At 38.7% G+C, this 13,492-nt stretch overlaps 1 protein-coding gene across 1 annotated transcript; it reads right to left on the minus strand.

Moving 5' to 3' along the window:
• Positions 1–1,364: 1,364 nt before the first annotated feature.
• FBXO43 (F-box protein 43) lies at positions 1,365–8,706 on the minus strand. Its single transcript, XM_060116457.1, has 4 exons — positions 7,220–8,706; positions 4,889–4,991; positions 1,719–1,922; positions 1,365–1,613 (listed from the first exon to the last, which is right to left on the minus strand). The coding sequence occupies exons 1-4, from the start codon at positions 8,689–8,691 to the stop codon at positions 1,365–1,367; spliced, it is 2,028 nt and encodes a 675-aa protein (XP_059972440.1). The 5' UTR covers positions 8,692–8,706.
• Between the last annotated feature and the right edge of the window lie 4,786 nt (positions 8,707–13,492).

A 13,492-nucleotide genomic window follows, 5' to 3' on the forward strand; every position in this document is an offset into this window, starting at 1 on the left:
ACAAGTTAAGCAAAGTGAACTAAGTACCACAACAGAGGAAGCACAGGACGCTATTGGAACATATGGCTAGGGTAGCTGCACCAGCCAGTTACTATAATACATAATATTTACAACAATTAGAATAATGATGATTATTTTCTGGATATCTGGGGACTTTAATAAAGTTATTCATGAATACCATATGATTTTCTTCCAGTTAACCTACCTACCTCTTGACCTCATCGCAAATGTAAAACCTACCAATAAGAAGCTTGTAATTAGCTTCACTCATTAACTTTTGAATTTCTACTCTGATCTTTTGTCTTCAGAAAGTTTTATTTTTATTATAAACTCATTTAAATATGTGGTATTAAGTCCCTACACTATTTCACTCATATTGACTTTATTACAATTCTCATCCCAATTTAAAGCCAGAAATTGTTTTTTTTTTAATTGAACTTCCATTGTTTAACAGTTCCTTCAGTAGAGAGGAACACATGTAGATTACTGATTTCTAAAACTAAATGTGGTAAAATCTTCTTTTTCACCACCAGAGTGAAATAAAATGCTACATTCTTAATGGACTGAGTAACCATAAGATGACGAATGTGACACACTGAGAGGGCAATGTGATTGCAATACATAAAACAATAACCAAGTGCCTCCTCATGGACGAGATAGGATTCCAGATTTCTGCATTGCACTACTGACAATTTCATGTGTAACAAGGTAAAGGAAACTTACGTGTGACTTATGGGTGTTTATTACCTAAGACTCTCATGGTGAATAACCACATATATCTAATAATTTACTTTTTACATCTTCTTAGTTATCAATATTAAGTAAATTTTATTTAACCAGAAGTCTGCCCAAATATGACATAAACTAAATTAAGAGAAAGATTGAGATTATAGAGTAAATTCAACAGAACTTCTGAAAACATTTTATTTATATTTCATTTCAGTCAAATATTCAAAGATTTTGAAATCTATAAGGCCATCTATCTCAAGTTCAGCATTTTTAATACTATTTGGAAAATTACTTTTGAAAAGTAATTGAAGAACATTTCAACACATAGTGATGAAATGAACATTTTTTAAATGTTACATGAAACAGTTAAATACATATATATAACACTGAAAATTCTTTATTTAAAAACACTAAATTATTAAAATGAGTAAAAATGGCATTGTAAAATAAGATTTTTTCAAAACTCACTACTTTAAAGAAAACATACAATGACATGGATCACAATATATACAAAGTAGGAAATAAATCATCATCTGTCATTGATGGGAAGACTTGCATGCTTTCAAAATATTCATAATTGTAAGCCAAACAAAATGTTCTTTAGAGGGAATGCTTCTTTTATATGTGAAGTCTCTTTAGAGGCGTTTTAAATTCCGCTTACTCTGGGCACTTCCTGGAAGAGCATCTTTTCTATTTCTTGGCTTTGCTGCTCCTCTACTACATTCTTCAGACCCATGATAAGCGCACAAACATAACACACAAAAGTCAAAACCACAGGCTGTGCTGCTACATAGTCCCCTTTTCTTATAAGGCTGGTACTTAGCAGGGGATTGGCACCTTGGGCAAGGTTTTAATGCTTCATCAATAAAAAGTGTTTTGGCAACCTGTAGTAAAAGCACACAAACTAAATCTTCCATTTTCGCATACAGAATTGCTTTATTTCAAACTCTGTAAATATTTACTTCTAATAACTTACGATAAATACTCACCTTAACATATTCTTCCTGTTTACTACTTAAGTGAGTAACAGAAGAACTCGCTATAGGTGTCAAAACTTCTCCCCAAGGAGAAAATGTTGAAACTTGTTCTTTCTGAAAAGCTGGTGTCTTAGCCTGTGCTTGCACAGATCTTAAAGCCGATCGATTTAAGAGATGGAGCCGAGTGGCAGCATCATCAACATGTAATGTCGCCCCCTGTGGTAAAAGACAAGAGGGGTCAACACCATAATATCAAAAGTTCGAGGACAGCTTTCTGATGCACATGTATTTAAATGTTTGGAAGTGGTTTTACACTACTGGAATTTTCTCCCTAAACTAGTTTCTGTTTTAGAAAAAAGGAAACAAAACAAAACAAAAAAAACCCCTCTCATCTATCATTTAAAAGTCAAAGAAAAAGAAAAAGAAAAAATTAAGACAATAAATGCTAGCTTTAAGTTTGCATGCTTGGGTATTTTTCTGTTTAGAGCATGCGTTTGCAAACTTTTCCTGAAAAGGACCAGATAGTGGCAAGCTACTTAATTGTTGTTTTAGCAAACACAGCTATGGAGATATGTAAATGAAAGAGCAGGGCTGTGTTCCAATAAAACTTACTTTAAAAACACAGGTGATGGACAGGATTTGGCCCACAGATCAGAGTTTACCAAGTCCCCTTTTAGGCCAAGGTGTAAGAGGAGGTGAATCAAAGCTTACTATGGGACATCATGGAATTCTTGGAAGGTTTCTTACCTTAGCCACATGTCAGAAAAATAATGGGCCTGGTTAGACCATGAAACCCAATTTGTTTGGCTGGTTTTTACAAATACCAGATACTTGCAATACCTGATTAATTTTTACACTTGAGTTTTAAACAGCTTTGATAGTTTAAAAGGAGAAAAAATGTCTCTTATTTGAACTAGATTTCCACATTACTCAAATATTTAGCCAAGAAATATTTTCAATGAATAATCCTTATAGCCTTCTAGTTTGTTAAGGTTGGGAATGAGAAAAAATAGTAAGTTTTTTTTTTTTAACAAATTGGCATTCGTAACCAATTATCAAAATAAAATGTACTACAGGTGAATTTCCTCAAGTGTCCAACTATAATTGTGTTTCCTCTCCCTTGATAGTCTCCTTTTGCCAGAGTTGGCTCCTAAATGGGGAGAGTTAAAAACATGAGAAATGACAGTAGGATAAGTATAGGAATGAAGTTAGCTGGCCATGAAAAATTATGCCATTAACAGCTTAACAACATATGCATAAGTGTAATGGATGAATATTGGTTTTCAGAAATTAGAATGAATACAGTTGAACTTATTCAAGGACTCAATACATCTCTTTATGTTACACTTTATAAATGATTTGCAGCCTAAGCTAGAAGCGTATGACACAAGAGCATACTAAAAGAAGACACCCATTGGATTTCGATGCAGTTGGCAAACACAGTGACGCTGCATGCACCAAAAAATGAATAGAGATATGTTGTTGAAGCAAATTGCATCCACAGAAGAAACATTCATTCATTTAACAAATATTCATAAAACATCTACTAGGTGTCAAGTGAATAAAACAGTCTAATCCCTGCCCTCTTGGAGCTTAAAATGTGTGCTACTATCTCTGAACAGTATAAGGTCAAGCAGTCAACAAAGGCATGCTTTCGTGAGCACCAAAGCAAAGGAAAATACTCAAGTAAGGAAAAAAGTACAGTCCTTTAACAAACCAAGTTTAAAAAAAAATGGTGGCTAGGATATGAGGGTAGAATGCTTTATCTAGAACTACCCGAAGGCTTACCAATACAACATGTTTCTTCCACATAGGATGTAAAGAGTACATGGAGCTAAAAGTTTAATATTAATGGGTACTTGCTTAAAAATGTGTTTTTGGTCTGTCTTTAGCATGTAGGGAGCCACTCTAAAAAGATACGTTTAGAAGGAAATTTATATCTTCAGTATTATAAGCTCCCAGAGCCAGCAGCTGCAGCAGTAGCCAAGAGCCGTGAGTCAGTGGTGAAGGATTATAATAGGTGAGAAGGTAAAACGTTTCTTCAAATAAAATAGAAAGTCAATACTTTAGTTAATAGCAGTCCCTAATATTTCCTTGGAATGCGAAACCCCCCAATCTGTATCTAGGTGTTCATATTAGTTTATGCCATGCTTCATCTCAGTTATTATATTTCACCAAATTATAAATTTACTTATGTTATTAAACACTTTTTACAGAACAAGAATAAGAAAGTTAATTCTCAGCGTTTCTTTTGGTGCCTAAGAAAGGTCTAAAAGTTGAATATACAGTAAATATGGGTGCCAGAGTCATCAGATGCCTGTTTTACAAAGTAGTATCCCCAGAAAGAATTAATCAGCTTCTGTAAAACTTTTCTTGTTACTTCAAAGCTGGACCTCAAATCTTCAAGACAGCACAAGTTTATGATGTTTCACAAGTACTAATCTGCCATGCTCACTCACCTCCAGGCTCCATATATGCTATTCCCTCTGCTGAAACACCTTCCCTAACTCATTATTCAGCTCTCAGCTGAGATGCATTTTTTCCTCCTCTTGATCCCCACTCCTTTTAAATGTTCAATAGAGAGAACTCTGGGCTTCCTCTAACACAGCTGTACTGTAATCACCTGTTTATAACAGTATCACCCACAGGGTATGAGTGCCAAGAAAGCAAGGGATCATGTCACAGATGTTCACATTGCAATCTGAGCAACTGCATGTAGTATCTACTCAAAAGACTGGATGGGAAAATGCTATAAGGATGTCTAACTATGAATAGGATCCAGCATATCCTATTCAAATGGTATTTAAATACTGCTAACAGCATACACACTTAACAACAAAACCCAATAAGATGTTCTTGATGTCAGTTAGTCTACTCCACTGATGCACTGGGCAGAGATGGAGTTTGGGAAAAATAAAGAGTTTATGAGTGCATGAGTTCCCTGGTGGCCTAGTGGTTAGGATTCCAGGCTTTCACTGCCGTGGCCCAGGCTCAATCCCTGAGATTCCACAAGCCACACGGCACGGCCAAAAACAACAAAAAAAAGAGTTTATGAGTCAATGTTGGTAAATGGAAAGGTTAAAAGATAGCAAGATAGCAGGAAACCAAATGAGGTTGTCCAGCCATATGGGATTATTAGATATTTATACAAATCCATTTTAGACTAGTATTATATACATTACCTCAGAATCTGTTTTCAGTTGCATGATATGAAATTTCCTCCTCTGATTTGCTTTTTTATCTTGAATAATAATTTCACGCCAATTTCTGCTCACTTTCCAAATACTGTAACAAGAAGATCAGTCCTTATATTGTATATATTCCACAGAATTAATATTTTTCACACATGACAATAAGAAAAATTCATTTTAAAGATTTTGCATAGTTTATTTAAAGCTAAAATTTTACATTAAAAATATGACTTGATCTGCATAGTTGTGAAAGAATACCTATTAAAATATGCCAGCATCATATTGACAGATTACTATCTCATAAATGGTTAAGGAAAAAACAAAGTTTCATATAAACCCAAATGAGTCCACTGCGAGGCTAATTAAGAGGATTTAACTTAAACATGGCACTAAGATTAAATATTTGGAATATGACATGCAGCAAATGATTATCACCTGTAGTGCAAGAGAGTCTATAAATTTCTCCTATTATTGTATTTAACAAATTTCTGTCACTTTGATTAAATAAACACAAAAGCAATCAACCCTTTATTGGAAGTACTAAGTGCCAAATACAGTTGATCCCTGAACAACATGGGTTTGAATTCTGTGGATCCACTTATAGGTGGATTTTTTCAATAGTAAATAGTACACAGACTGGTTGGTTGAATCCAGGGATGCCGAACCGCGGATACGGAGGAAACTCGGATATGGAGAGCTGACTATAAATTATACAAAGATTTTAGACTGCATGGCAGAGGGTCAGTGCCCCTAATCTCTAGCTGTTCAAGGGTCAGCTGTAATAACCATTATTATGGGTAGCACTACAAAGTTCCTATTTTATAAACCAAAGTTTATGAGACTAAAGCAGCTAAAGAAAAACACAATTTATGTCTAGTGATTGCTTATTTATCAATAACTTTGACTATATTAATTATTAAAGAAAAGCTAATCCTGCAACTGTTAATATGGCCTTTTTTATTACTTTAACTTAACAAATCACTCAAAGTGAATGAGGTCAGGAGAAGGTTATGGAGGGCCCCAGGTTATAGCTGAGTTGTCAACACTACTATTCTTCCAGTTACCATGGCCACTTCAATTGCCATTGCCTCTCCTTAAGCCGATACATGTGCCTTATATCAGATAGATGGAGAGATATAGGCAGAAAGTTACTCATTAGTGGGGAAGAAATGAAATACACGTTTGGGTATTTGCCTCAGCTATTTCAACTGACCATAATTTCTCATATTACCAAGAATAAGCACTGCCAAGATTATACATGCACTCTGCAGTACAAATACTATAAATCTAGAGGGATGGCAGCAAAGGCAATCATTGAAATACGACTGAATATCATTTGTTCCTACAAGCGAGCACCCAAAAGGGTCACCCAAGTTTTAATTTTAACTGGTCTGTATCCAAATACTCGAGCATATAAAAATAAAATCCCTATATCACAGCCATCTCCTTATTTTTTTAAACAAATAATTTATCTCATTTGAACATTTTTTTAAAGGCACATGTATGTAGGCCATTAATCTGCTTATCATCCTACTTGGGTTACACCAAAGACATTCCTGATCAAGGCTATTCTGAAAGGACTTAAACCTTAATAAGAGTTTTGGGAAAATATGGGCTTAGAAATCAGAGGGCTCAGCTGTAGACCTGGATCTGTTTCTGTCTCCTTGAGTGACTACTGGCAGATCACTTCTCTGGAACTCAGTTTTCTCATCTGCAAAATACATGATAGGACTAGACATTTCAGAAGACTTCCAGCTATGAGATTCTACAATTCTCTACAATAGCCTACACTTAATTTATGGGGAAAAGGTGAAGAAGGGTTTTTAATAGAAGCAGGGGCCATAAAAGAGTAAGGATTCTATGAACCCAACTCTTCACATATACCTATGGAAAAAGAGGCTCACTAACTCTCTTGCATGTCCTCCCCCAACCATGACCTTGCAAAAATCCTGTTCCACATGGCTTCCCTCCTTCCTGGTCACAGCATTCCCAAGGGGCTTGTCTTCTGATAGTCCTGCACTTTGCAAAATTGCCAGTATAAACATAGTCTCTCTTTAGTCTTGTAACTCTAGTTCCTACCCTCAATACTCCTATATATGTGACTTAGTTTCTCTTTACTTATGAAGCAACATTCAATATACTGAAATTTCTGAGACACTGAAGAATTTCACTAAACCACCTTTGATAAAATATAAAGTAACCAAGATAGAGATGATAAAACAAAATTTCAAAAAAAAGTACTCAACTAACAGAAAAGCTTTCCAACTTAAAAAACAAGTGATAAAAGGCAGTTTTATTTCAGAAAAAAAAAATATTTCTTACCTGCATAGGCTTTCTGCAGCCAAGGAATCTAAAACCATAGCAAGAACATGCTTTAAATTTCTGTATTTTAATTCTGTTAAAATGTCCAGTTTTTCTATACCCATTTTCTTGCCAATCAGTCCTGCAAGTACACGCTGTAGTACAGCTATCTTCCCCCCGTCCCCTTCTTCTAACAATTCACGTGCACCGCTTTGCTGGAATCTTTTCCTTTTGCTCCTCATAAAGAGCTCATGCACTAACTGCAAGGCTGGAGTCTTTGATAAATTCTTAAAGCTTAAACTCAAATCCCCACTCTTACTGTCACTGCTTGGCTGACTCTCTGAGGTGTCTGAAGTGGCCACTGGTGTTGATTCAGAGCCAGAGAGGTTGGGCTGCTTTTCTTCTTCTGTCTCAGATTGTGAGCCTTGCTCCCTAAGGGTGGACAGTCTTCTTAATCTTCCAAGACGCCTTGACCTTTTTACCGTGTCCCTGACTTTGAGAGTTCCCTTATGTTTCTGAAGCAGTTCTTGGAAAGAGCCCTCTTGGTCAGTGAGGGAATCTTCGGATTTATCCAAGCAAAGTGAGTTAAAACCACTGTCTTCAGGTGTTGAAATATTGCGTCTCACTTCACCTAAAGGAGAAAGCCTTTGACTTGCATTAAATTTAACATTTGCTACAAGATTACTTATCGGAGTCACAAATATGTCCTCATCTGCTCCGCAAGTTGTTCCACTGACCGAAGAGCCCAGAAGTTCAGGATATGTATTCTCATCATTAATACATAGACTGCTGTCGCTAAAGTCATGTGTGATAGAGTCTTTAAAACTATTGCCTTGAATTGGAGATATACATTCAACTTCAAATAGGCTACAGTTATCTTTGGAATCATCAACTGTGGATGTCTTCTGTTGAGAAAAATTAAGTCTCAATTTTTGACTGCTGGAAGTCACTTCTTCTGTTTTCAAAGTGCTAGTAACTAAAGAACTAAAATTATTTTGCCTTGGGGAACCTGAAGCACTGCTTGGAATATTTTTTTCTAAATTGGGAACTTGGCTTGTACTACTTTCGAGAGAACTACTTTGTGATTCAAAGTCCCCCTCTAGAAGAGAGAAAGATACGTCCAATCTTCGGCGCAGTAAAAATTTTTTTCCACTGACTTTAGGAGTTTCACAAAGGTCTGGGGTTTTATCCTTTTCCTTCCTGGGGAAGACAAATCTCTTTCCTTGAGTGGGAGACTCTAAACTATGTGTTAAGTCCAGACTTGAAGTTTCAGGATGTTCATGGATTAATGTTGAGCCTCTTTCTTTCTTTCCAAATGATTCTTTATCTGTATTATCAAAGCTGCACGATTTTAACAGCTCACTGTAGCCACTATCTTGAAATGATGATGTGGAACAAAAGTCTCCAAAGCTGGATGACTTGACATTGACAATAGGAGAGTACACTTCATTTCCTGTTCCAGTGCCAGCTTGACCTGAATGCCTTTCTGACATCTTCAAAATCTCTGTTTCTACAAAGTGAAAACAAATTTTATTCTTCCTTTGAAATGAACAGTCTGGCAGCTTACACCAAAATACATTACTTGTTATGAGCACAAATAATAATGGAAAATTGCATGGCAATAAAAAAGTTACTTTAAAAAACAAATCCACTCTACACTATACTCATGTGTCTCTTATTTAAAACAATGTTTTAACATCATGAAGACCAAAATTTCCAGGAAATATTCACAGATTACCTGACTAAGCATAGTCTAGGCACCATGCACAAATATTTTCTTGAACTACACTTGAGAAAAAAAATATATCATGGCATCGTTTTTAGATGATGTTATTACTTTATGACTTTTACAGCACGAAAGTACATTACTGTAGTTTTAATATTCTAGCTTATTTGTGCTGACCTATGTTTCATCAGTTGGATATTTCCTTTCGAGGTTTTGCGATGTAAATAAAGTTGCTTTAAAAAACAAACTATATGCTGATTTTTATTTATTTATTTTTTTGCGGTACACGGGCCCCTTACTGTTGTGGCCTCTCCCGTTGCGGAGCACAGGCTCAGGACGTGCAGGCTCAGCTGCCATGGCTCACGGGCCCAGCCGCTTTGCGGCATGTGGGATCTTCCCAGACCGGGGCACGAACCCATGTCCCCTGCGTTGGCAGGCGGACTCTCAACCACTGCGCCACCAGGGAAGCCCTATACGCTGATTTTTAAATATGTCTTTGGGAAATGTGTCAAGTAAGTGCTGCCACTAGACTAAACTGCAATATGGCTAAAGAACTCTAGGATAATGTCATTTATACTTGTAACACAGGCCTGTCTCAGAAACTCAGTCCTCCTGACCATTCACAAGGTCTAAATTGCCACACCTTCACTTTTGCAAAGACTCTTTGGCTCACTAATAAATTACTAACACATTCTTGAGTTAGCTAAGATGAACCCCTGCCCCACAGATACATGTCCATCTCAAACCTGGCAAGTTATACTCATTCATGCCTCATCTTCTAAGTAGTTTCTATTTGGGGGAAACCCACCCTTTATAATATTCTTTTTTTTTTTTTTTTGCGGTACGCGGGCCTCTCACCATTGTGGCCTCTCCCGTTGCGGAGCACAGGCTCCAGACGCTCAGGCTCAGCGGCCATGGCTCACGGGCCTAGCTGCTCAGCGGCATGTGGGATCTTCCCGGACCGGGGCACGAACCCACGTCCCCTGCATCGGCAGGCGGACTCTCAACCACTGCGCCACCAGGGAAGCCCTGTAATATTCCTGAAATTGCAAATAAAGAATTCAGGTACGTTCCTTAAAGAAGAAATGTGATTCAGTAATTATATTTGTAAGGAATAACACTAGGAAATACTTTACTCTTTCACCTTTTCAACGCTATCATTGCATTCCTTCTTTATGGAAAGTTGAGTTACGTCTTAGCTCAAAGTATAAGAAGAAAAGATAAGAAAGTTATCATAGCATATATTTCTGCAGACTATTCAAGGGACACTAAAAAAATTGTCATTCTTTCGAAGTTTTCTCCAGGCCAAGTACACGATTCTTCTCTATTAAGAAGATCCTGGGAAGATGTGTTTTAGTTGAGTATAATGGGAAAGTAATTTATTTATGCTTAAGTTACATCAGTTAAATATGTAAATGAATGAGCTTAAAAAATTGCTACAATAACCCCAAAACCAAATAGTTTCTTTATGGTGTAATGATCATTAGGAGATCATTATTACTGGGCAAAGTATCTAAGTGTTTTTCAGTCTTTATATATTCCGTTTTGGTAAATCTCACACATGTTCTCTTCTGATTTAGATTCCATCAGATTGTGATAATCATTGCTCTCTTCTGTACATGCTTACCAGCCAAAATTATCAAACTTTGCTTTCTATAATTCATATATTTTAAAAGTTTTTGTTTTCAAAATATTAAGTTAATAAGATATAATGTGTTTTCAAATTACACCTCCATCCACGAATATTTCCCCCTCTCTGAGAATCACTCTATTAAGTGACAGTTTTCACTCATATCATTTGGTAAAGTTAGGTCCCAGCCTTTTTTTTAGTTACAACAAATGTAACTATTCTGCTACTTCACCACTAGGTGTCTCACCATGCTAGAATTTGGGAATCTGAGAGGCAAATTGTTAGAAACAAAAGTAGGGGTGCAGAGATCATCCTCTCCCGGCTAAAAACCATAAACCGGTTGCTTTAAACATACAAAAACTTCCTAGTTTTTTCTGTTCATCTACACATTTGAAGTTGCTTCCACCGTGCTTTCTCTAATGTCATCATTTTTTTCATCTTTCATCATTTTCAACCCAAGACATTGGTCTCAAACAAAATGTGGTTATTCAAACTTTAAATTTAAAATTATTTATGTAAAATCGTGGAACGCCTGTTGACTTGTTCAATTTTACTGATTCAACAGTTCACTGATGAATCAAACAAGCCTCTTCAATATTCGTTTTTTAAAACCAGACTGATAAGGATTGAGAACACATCTCTATAGCGCTCTTAAAAAAAAAAAAAAAAAAAAGCACTGATTAACTCAATGAAGTACTTACAATATAACAAATTAGAACCAAATTTCCTTCATTTGTTAAAGTGTAAAATCTTACCATCAGTAAAGCTTGAGTTCTTAGACGTCAACGTTATGTATAGGCTTCCAAAAAAGGAAATTTCTCACTTTGCCTTTAAAATTCGTGCCAAAGTAATACCACTTAAAGAGAAAATTTTAATTTGAACAATTCATTGAAACGTGCAGTAGCACGATACCGGCTAAAATTTGGAGACGTGAAGTACATGCTACAGGGATTAGTTCTAACACTTGAAAAGGCCTAAATCATTTTGAATTTCCTCCAGCTTTCCGGACAACAGTAATTTTAATATCTTTGTTTTCTCCAGCTAGCCTTGGAACGGAGGAAACTTCCCAAATTGGGGTTTCTGAGACGCAGTGTAAGCTGCAGCGCGGTCATCTCCTCCCCCACGAGCAGTTGGCGGGTGGGTGGTTAACGGTCTCCGCAAGGCGTCAATTGGGCCTCTCATCCCTCCGCGGACCCTCCCCAGGCCAGGCTGTCGGAGGGAGGCCCGGCCTGGCCCCAGGGCCCAGGAAGCCACCCACGGGCTGAGGGTGGGTGGGCGTCTCCTGGAGCAGAGCGAGGGGAAAGTGAACGGCGTCGGGGCGCCTCTTTAGTCCCGGCACCCGGGAAGCAGAACGAGAGCGGGCGCGGGGCCGCGGACGCCCGGAGGCCGGCCACCCCGCACACACCTGGCGTCCCCCGCTCCCGCCCACCTGGAGACGCGGGGCGGCCGCACCCACGGGGTCGACGGGCGGGCGAGGACTGAGGCGGCTGCCGCTGGAGCGCAGGGGAGAGCCGCGGCCTCGCCTCCAGCGACGCCAGGCTATGGCAACCCCCACGCCAGCTTCGCGTGGGGCCGCCGCGTTTCCCTCCTTCGGTTTGAACGGCCCGCCCAGAGTAACCGCCGCGCGCCGCCGCGCGCCGCCCCGCGCCGCCCCTTCCTCTCGCTCCGCGGCGCCCCCGCCGGCGGCCCCGCAACCCGCAGGCCCCCGGCCCAGCCTCCGCCCGAGGAAGTTTGTACTCGCTTTCCCATCCCTCCATGCCCACACCCCTACGAGGCTCCGTGAGGGCTTCCTAATTTGATAGGCTCTTCCCCTCCCCATTTTAGCTTTGGGGAACACTGTATAGAAGGGTTAATAGGTCCTACAGTGGGATGCTATTAAAAATAATGTAGGAAAACATTCACTTGAAAATGTTTCCGGAGATGAAATCAAGCGTGAAAAGCAGGTTACAAACTGAATGACACAGTTTAGGTTAGAAGTACAGCTATACACAGGATAAGGTCTGAAAGGTTTGACTAACTTGGTTACAGCATCTCTAGACATCATTATGCTTGTTTTTTTAGGCATCTAAAAAGGGATGTTTTATGTGTCAGGCCCATCCTTCTGCTCTTGGCAACTTCTTCCTAATCTCTTTTTTCTGGCTTCTTTTCCTCTGCTTACTCCCTAAATGGGCGTCCTACCCAACATTTTTCTTACTTTACCATTCTGTGCTTACATAATTCTCATTCAGAGTTAAAAGCATTACTTTAAAGCCAGTAACAGCCACTGCTACCACTCTCCTCCGACAGAACATTTCTCCATCTGGATGCCCCACAGTTATCCTAAATGCCATATATCCAAAATCAAACTCACTAACAATGATTAAGCTCTGACTATGTGCCAGTTATTGGGCTAGGTACTGGGAATACAAAGATGGAATGGCGCAGTTACTGCCCTGAAGGGCTCACTGGTGTAAGTGCTTTAGTAGAGGAATGGTTGTGACACAAAAGAAAAGGGATCAACTAAATCTACAGCGGAAGAGTGGGCAGAGCTACCTTTATATAGACTGTGATATGAGGTGGATTTTGAAGGAAGGGTAGCATCTTTAAAGACAGATAACAGGTGATTCTAAACTTGAAACAAAATGTACCGGCAGGAAAATTGAAACAGTTGGGCACATTAGAGAAACTACAAATAATTTGTTACAGCTGGAAACTAAGACTGGTTTGAGGAAAGGGCAAAGAAAATTCTTGACGAGGGGAAGAAGCCAAGCCGTGGAGAGTTTTGGATGCACGTTAAGAGTCTGAAGTTTATCCTACGCGCGAGCTTTCTCTAGTTGCGGTGAGCGGGGGCTACTTTTCGTTGCAGTGCTCAGGCTTCTCATTGCAGTGGCTTCTCTTGTTGCAGAGCACAGGCTCTAGACACGCGGGCTTCAGTAGTTGTGGCACGCGGGCTCAGTAG

This window comes from Mesoplodon densirostris, chromosome 13 (genome assembly GCF_025265405.1).
Source record: "Mesoplodon densirostris isolate mMesDen1 chromosome 13, mMesDen1 primary haplotype, whole genome shotgun sequence".
NCBI classification, from domain to species: Eukaryota; Metazoa; Chordata; class Mammalia; order Artiodactyla; family Ziphiidae; genus Mesoplodon; species Mesoplodon densirostris.